The sequence below is a fragment of the Muntiacus reevesi genome, chromosome X (assembly GCF_963930625.1).
Source record: "Muntiacus reevesi chromosome X, mMunRee1.1, whole genome shotgun sequence".
Taxonomy (NCBI): Eukaryota; Metazoa; Chordata; class Mammalia; order Artiodactyla; family Cervidae; genus Muntiacus; species Muntiacus reevesi.
In genome coordinates, this window is record NC_089271.1 from 14,917,939 (window position 1) to 14,935,017 (window position 17,079).

The 17,079-nt window shown below is 39.2% G+C and overlaps 1 protein-coding gene across 2 annotated transcripts in view; it reads left to right on the top strand.

Moving 5' to 3' along the window:
• The window catches only part of REPS2 (RALBP1 associated Eps domain containing 2), a 254,183-nt gene that overhangs the window by 47,145 nt on the left and 189,959 nt on the right, over nt 1-17,079 (top strand). For both annotated transcript variants that reach the window (XM_065916435.1, XM_065916436.1), the window contains exon 2: nt 10,949-11,072. In XM_065916435.1, the coding sequence (XP_065772507.1) occupies nt 10,949-11,072 (124 nt within the window). The remainder of the gene's footprint in view (nt 1-10,948; nt 11,073-17,079) is intronic.

Consider the following 17,079-nt stretch of genomic DNA (forward strand, 5'->3'; position numbering starts at 1 on the left):
TTATGGGGTAATCACAGATATGACAGATGTCTACCAGAGCTGCCTTCTAGGCAGCTTTCATCTTTCACTGTGTGGATGAACCATGATTGATTAAACTAATATTTCAAATGATGGACCTCTGGGTGTTTTCAAATCTGTATCTTAGATGATACATATTTAATGACCTTGTACATATGTCATTTTGCTTGTGTAAAGTGCAATGTGAATTCCTAAAATTGCTAGAGGTAGAATTGCTAGATACAAGGTTTGATTATAATTTTTTAATTGTAATTTTTATGGATGTTGCTAAATGGTCTCTGGATGTTACACTGTTCTGTTCTTCCATTGACAGTATGCAGGTTCCTGTTTTTTTGCCTAGAGTCTTTTCCCTGTTCATATCCCATCTGAGTCAGGGTCACAGGTTGGGTCTTCCCCACTACTGGGGTGAGTTTTGGCCTTGGGCCGGGAATGCTGACAAACCAGATCTGGGGTCATAACCTCTGTCATTTATTCATTCATCTATCAATTAATTATCTTGACTGGATTTGGTCTATAATTTATTGTAGGCTCTTTGGTCCTAAATTAAATGGCATCTTGGGGGATCTGAAAGATAATCTAACTTCCAAAAATGATTTGCAACTCGGGAGTAGCTTATATGTTGGGAGATCTTAGATCATTATGTGCTCACAAATGATAAGGATGTTTTCAAAGAAAGGTTATGAAGACTTATAGTACCTTTTCTTTTTAAAACTAAAAAGCAAATAAGTGAAATAAGACAGATAAATACTGTATGATATCACTTATATATGGAATCTGAAAAAAGAAGAAAATGTTGAACTTATAGAAACAGAAAATGGAATGTTGGTTGCCAAGAATGGGTAGGGTGGGGGAAATAGTGGGAGTTGCTATTGAAAGGATATAAACTTTCAGCTCTAAGATGAATGAGATCTGAGGATCTGCTGTATAATATATAATATGGTGAAAAGTGAAAGTCACTCAGTCATGTCCAACACCCTTTGTGACTCTTTGTGACCCTTTGTGACTCTTTGTGACAGTCCATGGAATTCTCTAGGCCAGAATACTGGAGTGGGTAGCTTTTCCTTTCTCCAGGAGATTCTCCCAACCCAGGGATTGAACCCAGGTCTCACGCATTGCAGGTGGATTCTTTACCAGCTGAGCCACAAGGGGAAGCCCAGGAATACTGGAGTGGGAAGCCTATCCCTTCTCCAGCGGCTCTTCCCAACCCAGGAATCGAACCGGGGTCTCCTGCATTGCAGGTGGATTCTTTACCAACTGAGCTATCAGGAAAGCCCTATAATATGGTGACTGTAGTTGATAATGGTATTGTATAATTGAAATTTGTTTAGAGAGTAGAACTTAAGTGTTCTCACACATACATAAAAGGTAAATATGAGAGGTGATGACTGTATAAATTAACTCGATAGTGGAAATCCTTTCACAGTCTTTATGTACATCAAATCATCACATTGGTCATTTTACATATATGACAATTTTATTTGTCAACTCTACTATCTCAGTAAGGCAGACAAAAGTAAAATCCTATTTTTAGTATGTGAATTATTGCATAGACTTTGCTCGTATCTGAACTATGACTCCAGTTGGTTGCTGTGGAAGTTTATAGTAATGTAGGAAGCCCTAGTTCAAAAGCTCCTGAAAATTTTAAACAAATGTATATAAATGGGTTGAAAATGGGGGGATTACAGGTGTGTTCTTTTCCTCTAGTGGAAGTGTTCACTCTTTAAGTTGGTATTTACTTAGTGCAGCTAATTATTTTAGGAAAATACCTTTCTGCATGTCTTTGAGTGTATCCACAGGATGTCATGTATAACTCCGGGAGGCAGTGTCTCATCAGGGACTGGTAACCCTTTCTCTGAAGGGCCTGGTAGTAAATATTAGGCTTTGAGGGCCAAGAGACAAAATTGAGGATACTGTATAGGTGCTCATATAACAAGACAGAAAACAAATTTCCTCAAAGCTTTTATTGACAAAATTCAAAATATAATAATTGAATACAAGTTTTTTTTTGTTTGTTTGTTTGTTTTGCAGGAGAGTAATACAGATCTACTAGTAAGAAGCATGGAATTCTTATTTTGGAGATAACATTTTATCTCATAGGATTCAAAGTTAGTGTTCCCTACCATCAAATTGACTGCAAATGTTCATCTGTAAAAACCATATAAGACTAGGCAGTGGGCCAGATTTGGCCTATGAACATCAATTTTCCAACCCCTGATGTAATGGAAAAGCCTTTACATTTGGACCCAGGCACACAGAGGTTTGCATGCTGGCTCTGAACTTGTGACCTTGAACACTTCAGTTAACTTTCTGAGTTGTGGCATTTATTTGTGCATAAACTGGAGGTAATGACAACCATGGAATAAATATCATCCTATCTTTGTTATGGTTTTTGTATTAAGATTCCAGTTCTGTAGATGCTGATGTCATTTAGACAGACTTACTTGGAATTAGTATTGAGCAGAGTCAAAAGTCAGTTTGTCAGGGAATAGAATTTTCAAAAGTTCTCAATGTATTATGTGAAAACATGTTTTTGCAGTGGAGAGATCTAGCAGTCACCATCTTAACCAAGTGGTCAAGCTTAGCAATTAGTGGTGGGATGTTCTGAAATTATGTACCCCTCACTGATGTGTACCTCTTACTATACCATGACATCACTGTGTGATGTCCTTGCCAGAAATGTTTGACTTGAATGTTATCCCAAGGAGACAGAAACTCAAAATGTGGGACATTGTGCAGGACAACTGGCCTGAGCTCTTGAAAGGATTCAGTGTCATGAAGAACAGAGGTGAGATTGTTCTAGATTAGGGAAAGACCATGGAAACATAAGATAAAAATGTAATGCATGAACATTAAGTCCTGGATGGGTGAAAGGAAATTCAGTTCTGTGGATCATTTTTAAGACAGTTGAGAACATGAGAGTATGAACCATATGTTGTGTGATTATATGGTTGACTTCTTCAGATGTAGTGATGGTATAGGATATAAGTCCTGTTTTGGGAGGTGGCTCAGTGGTAAAGAATCCGCCTGCTAATGCAGGAGACACAGGAGACATGGGTTCAATCCCTGGGTTGGGAAGATCCCCTGGAGGAGGAAATGGCAACCCACTCCAGTTTTCTTGCCTGGAAAATCCCATGGACAGAGGAGCCTGGCGGGCTACAGTTTGTGGGATCTCAAAGAGTTGGACATGACTTAGTGACTAAGCACGCAATAAACTATTTAGAGATCTGAGAGGGAGGAAAAGGAGGAAGGGAGGAAGAGTAAGTTGGGGGAGGATAAGAGAGAGAAAAGAGTAAGTTGTTTTGTTCAGCGCAGCTCACTTCCTGACTTGGCATTGAGTGCAGCGTTTTCAGTGGGACGGTACCCAGGACACTTTAATAAGTACTTTTAGGTATTAGTAGGTTTCCATGTCTGAAGTCACACCTGAGCACTGAATGTCTGTCCTCTCTTTAATGGGGTGAGGGTTTGGCTTAGGCATGTGCTGCAGTACCTCATGTTGGGTGATCAGATGTAGGGATTCATATTTTCTTGGGTGGCTCACCCAGGTCCCTCTGGATTGAAAGTCTCTTTTGATATTTAGAGTAGGAAAGGAAAATTCAGGATAGTGAACCTGATTCTTCAGCTATTTCCTGAGAGGCTGAGGTACAACTTACAAGCTTGTGCTTTAAATTCTCTTTATGTCTGTTTTTGAGGGTGCTAGTGTGTGGGCTGTCATCTTCTGGAGGTATGCAAAGCAGAGGAGGCTGGAGGTAGAAGTTGACAGTGCATCTTGAGGGCTCTGAGTGGCTGGAGCACCACTGAGGTGTTCTTGGCTGTAAGATTGAGGACAAGGGGTAGAGGCCAAGGACCAGGGCAGAGTGCAGTGCAGGCCACTTCTCATGCTCTGATCCTGACCAGTCTGTTCTAGCTGTGCAGGAAGGGGACAGAGCAGCTAATATGCTGTTATATTCCTGCAGGAGCTCTTCAGGCCCTATAGTGTGAGATGACTAAAGCTCATTTAGCAGCCACTTGTAGAAGTAATTACAAGATGAGAGAAAGAGGAGCATTCTGCTATTATGTGCTATGAAAACTAATTAATTCAACAAACATTTGTTGAGCAACTGAATATGTAGTAAGAACCCTAAGGTATGAGTCCTGGGGATACCTGTGATAAAAGATATACTTTTTACCTTGTACTGGGCACTTGTGGGGTACGGGAAAGAGATGCAGTACAGTGGAGACAATGACCAGAATACTGATTTTGCTGTGTTACAAGGCTAGTGATATGATAGAAAAGTAGTGAGGACAATGAGAATGCAGAAAACCTGCCATATGGAATTGAGTATGGTTTCAAAGATAAGGTTGTTCTTGAGGTGATTTGAAGAAAGAGTCTGGTGGGTAAAGAAGTGGGGAGGCATCCAACTTCCAGGTGGGAGACATGGCAGGTGTCCAGAGGCCAGCATGGCTGTCCTGTGTTGAGAGACCTGTTGGCATCTGGGGTGGCTGAAGTTTTGGATGCAGAGTGGGAAGGAGACAGACATGGGCTTGTTGGAAAGGTAGTTTGGGCCAGATGGGAGGGCCTCAAAACTGTGCTCTGGATTTTATAGGAAAGGGCTTGAGGAGCCCCGGAAGCCTGCTTGAGTTGGGAGTAGTCTTGTTTCAATAAGATATCATGGGGGGAATGTGGAGGATGGTGTGTGAGGTTGCACAAGTCTGGGGACACAACTTGAAGTAGTAGATGTGTGAGCAGAGACCCTGAACTTGGCCAGTTGTGGTGGAGAGAGAATAGAAAATAGGGGTCCACTAGTGTTCTTGGAGCACTCTTTCAACCCCTCCCACCAGGACTTTGGATTTTTAAATCTCTCTAAGGAAGATGGCTCAGAGGTTAAAGCGTCTGCCTCCAATGCGGGAGACCCGGGTTTGATTCCTGGGTTGGGAAGATCCCTTGGAGAAGGAAATGGTAACCCACTCCAGTATTCTTGCCTGAAGAATCCAATGGACGGAGGAGCCTGGTAGGCTACAGTCCACAGGATCGCAAAGAGTCGGACATGACTGAGTGACTTCACTTCACTTAAGGAAGTCTTTAAAAATACTTGAAAGAGAGAAGCTTATTTAAACCTTTGAACGGTTTTGAAAACTTACTACATTTCAGCTTGGAAAGAAAGCATTATTTCAGGCAAACCGATGTGGACTGATTACTCAGCATAGCCACTTAATCTTTCAGAATTAGGTAGGAGGGAAGCTATTTTAGTGGTCTTCCATCTTCTTCCAGAACTTTGTCCAGGTTCCTCCCAAATGGTCGATGAGTTTTTCTGATGCATATCCAGCACTCCAGCAGTTGAGTGTGCATATGTACGCTGTGAGGAAGTTGATTTCATCCATTTCTTTTTTTTTTTTCATCTCTTGCCTTCCACCTGAGAAAACAAACATGAGTCCATAGATTCTTGTTCTGCATTAGAAATGTCCACAATGTGTAACTTAAGATGGGTCCAGCTGAGACGGTTGCAGTTTTGGAATTTAGACTAAAGAAGAGGAGTGGAATCTTTCCATTTTTTCTTTATTTTGAGAAAATTTTGGCAACTTGTACTGTTTGAAGGAGCAGTTATATAAAATATCCCCTACTAATTGAGTATCTGGGGTAAGGTACCACCATTTTTTCTTTAGATTACATTAAAACATTTCTACCCACAATTTAGAGCTTTTCCATGGAGAATTTAGAATTAGAACATTTTGAACCTCAATAAAGAAAAAAACGTACAGAATTAACCTACTTTTTGGAATGAGAAGTCTTAGGTTTATGAGGTTCCATATGTAAGTTCCAGAGGCCTGTAATTTATCTTCTTTGCAGCCTGAATATTTCAGAAGGTTCTTGGCAGGTCTCTTAGACAAAGAGCAAGAAAGGTGACCTATGGGCTTACCTCACTTATGTGTGTATCTTCTATGATGGCTATAAAGTAGTGCTTCTACTGGTATATGGCAGCAAAGGACAGATTCCAAAGTAAATGAGGCAGTTTACTAATGTGAGATTTGGGTGTTAGTCTGAAAGTGAATGTTTTAGCAGAAATTTCAATTACCTTTAGTTAAGAACTTTTCTAGTTCCATGTGGTAGGTATGGTAAAGGAATAACTGAAGGTTACCTTGATAATAAATTAACACTGACTGAACTATGGTTGTTAAATTGTTTCCATAGCAGGGATCATAATTTATTAATATTAGGAATTATTTTACAAGACAACTGTTATTGATGATGTTGGTTTTTTCCCCTGTATAGGCAAGCTTGTATCTGAAGATGTGTAATTTATTTATTCACAATAAGGAATGTATTGTAAAACTCAATTACATTTTATTCATGAATGTTGCTTCATTCACTTGATTGAGAACTTTTGGACTGTATCCTGGGTGTCTATCCTTGCACTAGGAGGTTGATAGAAGTTACCCCTTGCCCTAGGAGAGAAAAATTTTAATGGGAGGCAGAGATAAACAGATAATTATAATACGTGATAAGTGCTGAAATAGACATTAAAAAGCTTGAACATGGAGAATTTCAAATGTATACACAATATGCAGTAGGAGGGACTTCCCTGGTGATCCAGTGGTTAAGAATCCACATGCCAATGCAGGGGGCACAGGTCTAATCCCTGGTCTGGGAAGATCCTACATGCCTCAGAGTAACTAAGCCCGTGGCACACAACTGCAGAGCTCACATGCCAAAACTACTGAGCTCATGTGCTTTAGCTACTGAAGCCCACACTCCTAGAGCCTGAGCTCCACAACAAGAAAAACCATATCAATAAGAAACCCATGCACCACAACTAGAGGGTAGCCCCACTCGCTGCAACTAGAGAAAGCCCATGCGCATCAATGAAGATCAAGCACAGCCAAAAATAATAAAATAAATAAACTTAAAAAAATACCCAGTGGGAGAATGAATCTTCACGAACCTATCACCCAACTTCAGTCATTTGCAACTCTTGATAATGCTTGTTTCACCCATAGTCTTCACTTAACTCCTTTTCCCCCTTTTGTTTTGGGACATATCCAAGATAAGAATATATCATGTAATAAACATTTATAGGTATTTGACTAATCGGAGTGTACACTGGGAAAATAGACTATACCTGGGGACTTGGGAAGAAGCTATAGAGGCTGTAACATTTGAGTTTAATCTAGTATGGAGGGAGAATGTCCCAGGTGCAGGTGAATAAGATGGAACTCAACAATTATTAAACACTGCTAAGCATTATATTGGACTTCCCCTGTGGCTCAGTGGTAAAGAATCCACCTGCCATGCCAGAGAGGCGGGTTTGATCCTTGGTTTGGGAAGATCCCCTGGAGAAGCAAATGGCAACCCACTCCAGTATTCTTGCCTGGGAAATCCCATGGATTGAGGAGCCTGGTGGGCTGCAGTCTATGGGGTCCCAAGAGAGTTGGACATGACCTAGCGACTAAACAACAATGAAGCATTATATCAGGTTCATTTAGTACATTATTTAATTTTTTCCCTCATACTCTTATGGGAGTGACAATATCTATTTTATATTTGAGGAAACTAGATTTCAGCCTGACTAACCTTGACTTCAAGGCTATTTAGTTTCCCATTTTGTACACCGTGTGCACTAGGCACAGAAATGTAGAAGGGCGAGATGTTTTTGGGAAAGCAAGAGAAGATGAATGCAGCTATAGAATTGTGACCATGTGTGTGTGTGTCAAGAGGCGAAACTAGAGAAGCTGCTCAGGGCCAGGTTGTGAAGGAACTTTAATGCTATGCTGTGAAGATTGAATTTGTCCTGAGGGTGGTGAGGATCTAGGCTGAGATACCTTTCAGCCTGAGAACAGTATTGTCAGCTTTTAAAAGGCAGATATGTAGGCACTATGGAGGATTAACTGGAATTGGAAAATCTGCTGAGGGGAGACTGGTTAAAGCAAACTGTTCAACCACTGTTTATTAAGCATAAAGAATGTGGTGGGCAAAGAAACTAATGAGCAAGACACGTCTCCCTGTTTCATAGAGCTTAGCCTAGTAGAGAGTTAGTCACCTGCACATAGATGGCTTATTGTGATGTTGTGATTTATTTTTTTTACTTTTTGTAAGTATTTTGTGGCTGCACCACTCGGCCTATGGGTTCCTAGTACCTGACCTTTTTGTTGAGAGAAGAGCACCAACTATTGGAATAAAGTTAAAAATGAAGAAAAAAAAGTCAAAAAGAAGAAACCTGTCCCTGCTTTATGCTAATTTGTGTGAATTTTACTAAAAAATAAAATCTGTCATGATGGCCAAGTGAGATATTAGGAAGGGATTAAGGTGTTGCAAATGAGAAGATAGGTTTGATTTCGTAGATGGTTCTGTGATAGAATCAACTGGCTGTGATTAGCATTGAAAATAAGTTTCTGATTCGAGGTATGGTATGGTTGATGCCAACAGCTGGGGCGAGGGTTGCTGGAAGATCAGCGGGTTCAAGGATATGTGAGGAGGGGCAAATGAGTAGGGCTTATTTATATCATGTCTGAGATGGCTTAGGGTATCCACATAGAGATGTCCAGTAGGGTTTTGGAAAACTGCATGAAGTATCCGAGTTGTTAGGTTTGGTGATCATTAGCATTTATGTATGGTCATTGAAGCCTGGGAAAGAATGAGATTACCAAAGAGCAGTGATTCTCAGCTTTGGCTGCACTTTAGAATTACCTTGAGAGTGTTACAAAAATACCCATGCCTGGGCCGCACCACTGATTAATTAAAGCAGAATCTTTGTAAGTAGAGACTAGGTCTCTTTATATTTTCAAAATCTATTTAGGTTATTCTAATATGCAGCTAGAATGGCAACAAAATAAACAAGTGGACCAAAAAATTAGACGACCGTATGTTTATTGAATGGACACTATTGTTGGCACTGCTACTTTAACTTACATGAGGTAAGTACCTGTTTACACTTAAGGGGAGACTGAGGCACAAAAGGTAAGTAACTTGCCTTAGGTTATACAGGCAGCCGATTGGTGCTAAGGCAGGGATTCACACCTAAGTCATTTACTCCAAGAACTGTTCTTTATACCATAATGTTCTATTGCTTCTCCACTCAAGAGTGAATCTGGGAGGGTTGAGAGTTTTGGAATGGCAGTGTGAAAAACTCAGCAGATCTTCTTCCCAGTAAAATAACCTCTTAACTGTAAAAATTATAAAGGACAGTCATTTAAAGTCTCTGGAAATTGACCTGAAGACATACAGCAAATGTAGAAACCTTTATTCAAGAAAATCTACTAAATCTTAGTAAGAACAGTGAGCCAGCAGCCTTTGGGCCATGACCTCATCCTCTCCCCACTCCCATCAGTTCCATGCAATGGAGGGCTCTTCTTGGTGAGTATAGCTGAGAAGATAGGACTTAGCCCCCTAACTGTAGCTCCTAGTCTAGGGCTAGGAGCAGTAGACAGTAGACTACTGGAAGTACCAGAGGGAGAAAGAGAGAGGGACAGAAAAATATTTGAAGAAATAATGGCCACAGGATAACCCAGTTTGATGACAAGCAGTAGTCTTCACAACCAAGAAGCCCAGCTCTGTCCTTTCAGTGGCTTCCAGTCAGTGAAAATACCCAGAATAGGAAAGAGAATGGAAGTAAGGCCAGTTAAAATGCCACAAAACTCACCATTCTTCCTGAGATTAGGCTGTTTTTCTTGAATAACACCACTGCACGCCCCCCACCCCCACCTCGCACTGATTGCTGCAAACTTTTGGTCAGTTTCCAGAGTTCTCTCCATTTTAGTTAGTTTCTCATTGTTCTGATGGAGGAGAGTGTTTTTGGCCACCCTTATGCTGCTATTTTTGCTTATATCCTAGTTGAATTTTTATTGTAATTTTCTTAAGATATAGTGGCTGCTTATAGTTTGTTCTGAAAGCATTTATGATATTTTGGAAATTATTGGAATAATTATTTTTCCAATAATTATTGGAAATCTAAATCTAAAAGTAATTATTGGAAATCTAAAATTCCATTCATAAGGAACCAACTAATAATAATAATAAAAAATGCACAGTATATCTTTATAGCAGAATATTATGCAGTTGTTAAAGCAACGTGGTAATTTTAATTGTGCTAACAGAGAAGAATAGTCAAGGGATAATGCTAAATGAAAAACAAGTCCCAAAATAGTATGTGATAGTCTATTTGTGTAAAGTTTGAATAAACAACAGGAAAAACACAGGTATGTATTACATATATGCAGAGAACATTTCTAGAAGAAATATGTAATATTTTCCTCTGGAACGTAGGAAGTGAGGATGCTTCTTAGTTCTTCACCCCCACTTAGTATTATTTGAACTTTTGAGTATCTGTTACTTAGAAGTCATTGTATATTTAATTTGTTATTTTAAACTACCAGTAGGACATATCCTGTTAGTTTAAAGTCTACAAGTGATAAAGATTGCAATATTTTGATAATAATATTTGTATATGTAGTACTTCTTTTTTGTTAGCTTGAAGTGCACACTCAAGATGTAATTTTGATGCTTAGGAAATCATTTTGCTTGAGAACTTTAAAAAAATAATGAACTCACGTTTAATTTCAATCAACTGGGATAATCCACAAATAATGTTGATGACTAAACTGTTCTCTTTTCACCTTCGTGACTTTCTAGACTTTGTACATTACAGTCCACCCCCTGAAAAAGTCACTCTTTTGTAAGAAGATTAACAGTCATCCTTTGTCACCTTTATTTTTATCTTTGAAAGAGGAGGAATAATCACCCAGTTCTGAAACATCATGCATGGGTAGAATTGAATTACCCAAATTGAAAACCTCCCTGCAAACTAGAGGATAAAGAATCCCACCAGTGTGTATACATAGACTCTCCAGGGACTTTTTGATTATTTACCCCATGAAATCCTTGAGATTTCATAATCTATCTTGACTCATTTTTCCATTATGAAATGGAATTTTCAGCATCTCTTCTCTTGTCTGTTTTCAGATCACAGAATTGTGTGGTGCCAAGCGGGTTGGCTATTTTGGTCCGACACAGTTTTACGTTGCCCTGAAATTAATTGCTGCGGCACAGTCTGGCCTCCCTGTGCGGATAGAGAGTATTAAATGTGGTAAGTATCTCCCATTTATACATTCTGTTATCCATGACAGGTGTTTTTTTTTTTTTTTTTTTTTAATGAGAACCATTTTTGTCATAAAAATGAGACCTGGGTTTAAGGCCTGTTCTGTAAGCATTTGTGGAGTTTTTTTTTTTCTTCTTCCAACTCTTCTATAAAATAGAATTTATCAGGTGTATTAGTGTTTTTTTTTAATGAGAAAAAATTCAGAAAGTGACCTGAGGTTAGTTTCTTTTATCTTACTTGCTATTAAAAATAGATTTTGTTCTTTAGCTGAGAAAGATTGAGACAAGGGTTCTAGAACCTGTGGCAAAATAGTAAGACTCAGTTTAATTTTCCTCTTGAGGAATCTATGTTGTTTAAGGTTCTATTAGGGATAAGGAACTGAGTAACAGGGAGAGTTTGAGTAGAGCTGCCCCTTCTCTCTCTCTCTCCTGTTCTTGCCAGGCAAGTCAAGTATGATTATCTTTTAATCTCTCAATTCCCAAAGCCCTATTAAGTACTTGGGGGCTACCAAATATTTTTTGTAATGAATTTATCTTCTCAGAGTTTTGATTTATCATTTTCTTATCTTGTTATTCCTGCCCCAAACCCACCACATACTTGAGCACTTTGCACAACATAAACCAAAAGCAAAGCTCCAAACTCTTAATATCATTTGCACTGCTTCAGTACTGGTTTCACCAAGCTGTTTAAAGAAGGTGATTATTCAGTGGATGTGCTGAGGTCTTTTGTTAGTTCACTCTGATATGAATTACTTTTCTGTGTCTACACAGCTATGCAGGAACTTTGCCTTTTTCCTCATTTTGAGATAAAATTCACCCAACTGTTCCTATCTGTTCTGTGAAGTCCCTGGTGGATCTTTATGTGGGCTCAGGGTTTATGGTTAGTCCATGGTAACCTTGTAGCTCCAAACAGCAGAGAAGATTCTGATAGATTGACTATAGAAAATGAAGCTTTTTTACACTAACCATCAGGAAGTTGCAATCATCCTGCTAATCTTTATTAAAGGCTTAGTGTGTGCCAGACACTGTATCATTTAGTCCTCATGACATTTACCTAAACTACATAATTGTGTCAATTTGCATTGCCTAGAATAAGCTGTGATAACAAGTACCACTGAAATGTCAGTGCCTTAATGGAACAAAGGCTTGCTTACTGTTTTGCAGTGGGTCAGGGTGACCCTCCAGGGCAGCTGCCCTCCATGTGTTGGCTCTGTGATCCTGGCAGCTTTATCCTGTGGCACCTCCAACACAGCACCTGTTCCCATAATTGCGACAACAGAGAAATAGTTTCTCAGTCTAGCAGTTAAATGCTTTGGTCTGGATGTGACTCAGGTTACTGCTGCTCTTAGTGCATTGGCCAGAACTTGGCACATGGATCTACTGACATGCAGAGCGGGCTTCGGGAGATGTAGTTCCCTCATGTGCCTGCAAGGAGAGGAGACTGGATGTGGGTGAACTCTGAAAGTCTCTATCCTGCTGTTGTTATCCCCATTTTACAGATGTGAAAATGGAAGTTTAGGGTAGTTGAGCAACTTCCCTAAGGATGTTAGGTTCTAACCAGCTCCAACCAGGATCTCAGTCTCCATTTCCCAGGCTTTTTATTGTTATGCAAAGTAGCCTTTTCTGGTTGATTTCTTCTGTTTAATAAGGTCCTGATTCTAATCTGTTTGCTGAACAGGAACAACAACAACAAAAAAACAACTGACCCCCACAAAGCATCCCTCGGTATTATATAATTTGGTTCCTTGAAATAGGTTTCTTGATGGAGTGTAATTTCAATGGCTGGTTTGATGTCTGTTGGTCAGTGTCTGCTGTGATTTGTTCAAAGTTATGGCTCACTGAATTTTGATTTGTGGTAGGCACTGAAAGTTTCCATTCCATTGTAAATGATCATTAATCTTTATTGTAGTATCTCCCAACTTCATCTCTGGAAGAGTTAAGAGCTTCTTTGTTGTATAAAAGAATAAACTTCTGACACCTTTGTTGCTTATATTTGGTTAGACTGAAGTCTTTTACCTGATCTGTGCTCAGATCTATAGCTTAGTTTCCTGGGGATGGGGGAGGGGGGTAAAAGGGGTGGATTGTCTAAGTTATCACTTGTATAAGGAATTAGCCCTTTTTCCAAACATGAGGCTTTCTCCATTTTATAAATCCTGATGCTGCCTTTTACCACTGAGGGTTTAAGTATTACTCAGAGGTAATTCTGAATTTTCTTCCTTCATTTAAATGTTTTTTAAATAAGTTACTTGCAGTAAGCATATGTTGAGTAAGGATGAGTGCAAGACTGGGCCAAACTTTGAGCTGCCACTTCAGTTCAGTTCAGTTGCTTAGTCGTGTCCGACTCTTTGCGACCCCTTGAATCGCAGCACGCCAGGCCTCCCTGTCCATCACAAACTCCCGGAGTTTACTCAAACTCATGCCCATCGAGTCAGTGATGCCATCCAGCCATCTCATCCTCTGTCATCCCCTTCTCTTCCTGCCCCCAATCCCTCACAGCATCAGGGTCTTTTCCAATGAGTCAACTCTTCCCATGAGGTGGCCAAAGTATTGGAGTTTCAGCTTCAGCATCAGTCCTTCCAATGAACACCCAGGACTGATCTCCTTCAGGATGGACTGGTTGGATCTCCTTACAGTCCAAGGGACTCTCAAGAGTCTTCTCCAACACCACAGTTCAAAAGCATCAATTTTTCGGCCCTCAGCTTTCTTCACAGTCCAACTCTCACATTCATACATGACCACTGGAAAAACCATAACCTTGATGAGATGGACCTTTGTTGGCAAAGTAATGTCTCTGTTTTTAATATGCTATCTAGGTTGGTCATAATTTTCCTTCCAAGGAGTAAGCGTCTTAATTTCATGGCTGCAATCACCATCTGCAGTGATTTTGGAGCCCCCAAAAATAAAGTCTGACACTGTTTCCACTGTCTCCCCATCTATTTCCCATGAGGTGATGGGACCAGATGCCATGATCTTAATTTTCTGAATGTTGAGCTTTAAGCCAACATTTTCACTCTCCTCTTTCACTTTCATCAAGAGGCTTTTTAATTCCTCTTCACTTTCTGCCATAAGGGTGGTAAAATCTGCATATCTGAGTTTATTGATATTTCTCCTGGCAATCTAATTCCAGCTTGTGCTCCTTCCAGCCCAGCATTTCTCATGATATACTCTACATATAAGTTAAATAAACAGGATGACAATATACAGCCTTGACTTACTCCTTTCCCTATTTGGAACCAGTCTGTTGTTCCATGTCCAGTTCTAACTGTTGCTTCCTGACCTGCATATAGGCATTTTCCAATTTTTTGCTTGAAATCCATTAGCTTAATATTTGATAACACAAACCTTGAAGGTGAAAGAGAATGCTCTCTGAGAGCCTAATCTGAAAGACCTATCACACAGGGAGTTGTGAGTCCTTTCAGTCCTTCTTTTATAAGAGTCATAACCTTACTTCATGAGTGACATGTGCCTGTGTATATGTGTGTGTTAACCTTTAACCCCTAGGCTTTCCCATTTTGCTAAATACCCCTACCTTATGCAGTTGCTTAAGCCAGGAACTTAGAAGACGTTCTTGATTTCCTCCTTTCCCTCCCTCACAATATAATCCATCAGAAGTCCTGCCGATATGGGTGAATTCTACCAAAAATTTAGAGAAGAGCTAACACCTATCCTATTCAAACTCTTCTAGAAAATTGCAGAGGAAGGCAAACTCCCAATCTCATTCTATGAGACTACCATCACCCTGATACCAAAACCAGATAAAGATGCCACAAAAAAAGAAAACTACAGGCCCATATCACTGATGAACATAGATGCAAAAATCCTCAACAAAATTCTAGCAAACAGAATCCAACAACATATTAAAAGGATCATACATCATGACGAAGTGGGCTTTATTCCAGGGGTGCAAGGATTCTACAGTATTCACAAATAAATCAATGTGATACACCATATTAACAAATTGAAAGATAAAAACCATACTGTTATCTCAGTAGATACAGAGAAAGCCTTTGACAAAATTCAACATCCATTTATGATTAAAAACTCTCCAGAAAGCAGGCATAGAAGGAACATACCTCAACATAATAAAAGCTGTATTCAACAAACCCACAGCAAGCATTATCCTCAATAGCAAAAAATAGAAAGTATTTCCACTAAAATCAGGAATAAGACAAGGGTGCCTACTCTCACCACTACTATTCAACATAGTTTTGGAAGTCCTAGCCACAGCAATCAGAGAAGGAAAAGAAATAAAAGGAATCCAGATTGGAAAAAAAAAGAAGTAAAACTCTCACTGTAGATGACATGATCTTCTACATAGAGAACCCTTAAGATACCACTAGAAAATTACTAGAGCTTATCAATGAATATAGTAAAGTTGCAGGATAAAAAATTAACACACAGAAATCCCTTGCATTCCGAAACACTAACAATGAAAAAACAGAAAGAGAAATTAAAGAAACAATCCCATTCACCATTGGAACAAAAAGAGTAAAATACTTATAAATAAATTTATCTAAAGAAACAAAAGACCTAATATATAGAAAACTATAAAACACTGATGAAAGAAATCAAAGATGACACAAATGGATGGAGAAATATGCCATGTTTGTGATTTGGAAGAATCAATATAGTGAAAATGAGTGTACTACCTAAAGCATCTATAGATTCAGTGCAATCCCTATCAAGCTACCAATGGTATTCTTCACAGAACTAGAACCGATAATTTCACAATTTGTATGGAATCACATAAAACCTCGAATAGCCAAAGCAATCTTGAGAAAGATGAATGGAACTGGAAGAATCAACCCTCCTGACTTCAGACTATACTACAAGGCTACAGTCATCAAGACAGTATGGTACTGGCACAAAGACAGAAATGTAGATCAATGAAAGAAAATAGAAAGCCCAGAGATAAATCCACACACCCATGGACACCTTATCTTTGACAAAGGAGGCAAAAATATACAATGGAGAAAAGACAGTCTCTTTAACAAGTGGTGCTTGGAGAAACTGGTCAGCCACATGTAAAAGAATGAAACTAGAATACTTTCTAACTCCATACACAAAAATAACCTCAAAATGAATTAAAGATCTAAATGTAAAACCAGAAACTATAAAACTCTTAGAGGAATACTTAGGCAGAACACTCTCTGACATAAATCACAGCAAGATCCTCTATGACCCACCTCCCAGAGTAATGGAAGTAAAAACAAAAATAAATGGGACCTAATTAAGCTTAAAAGTTTTTGCACAATGAAGGAAACTATAAGCAAGGTGAAAAGGCAGCCTTCAGAATGGGAGAAAATAATAGTAAACAAAACAACTGCAAAGAATTAATATCTAAAATATATAAGCAACTCATGTAGCTGAATAACAACAACAACAAAAAAACACAACAAACAACTCAATCAAAAATGGGCCAAAGAAGTAAATAGACATTTCTCCAAAGAAGACATACAGATGGCTAATAAATACATGAAAAGATGCTCAACATCACTCATTATTAGAAAAATGCAAATCAAGACCACAATAAAGTATCATCTCATGCTGGTCAGAATGGCTGTCATCAAAAAGTCTACAAACAATAAATGCTGGAGAGGGTGTGGAGAAATGGGAACCCTGTTACATTGTTGGTGGGAATGCAAACTGGCACAACCACTATGGAGAACAGTGTGGAGATTGCTTAAAAACCTGGAAATAGAAGTGCCATACAACCCAGCAATCCCACTGCTGGACATATACCCTGAGGAAACCAGAATTGAAAGAGACATGTACTGCAGTGTTCATTGTGGCACTGTTTACAATAACTAGGACATGGGAGCAACCTAGATGTCCATTGGCAGACAAATGGATCAGGAAGTTGTGGTACACATACACAATGGGATGTTACTCAGCTATAAAAAGGAGTACATTTGAGTCAGTTCTAATGATGTGGATGAAACTGGAGACTATCATACAGAGTGAAGTAAGTCAGAAAGAGAAATACAAATACTATA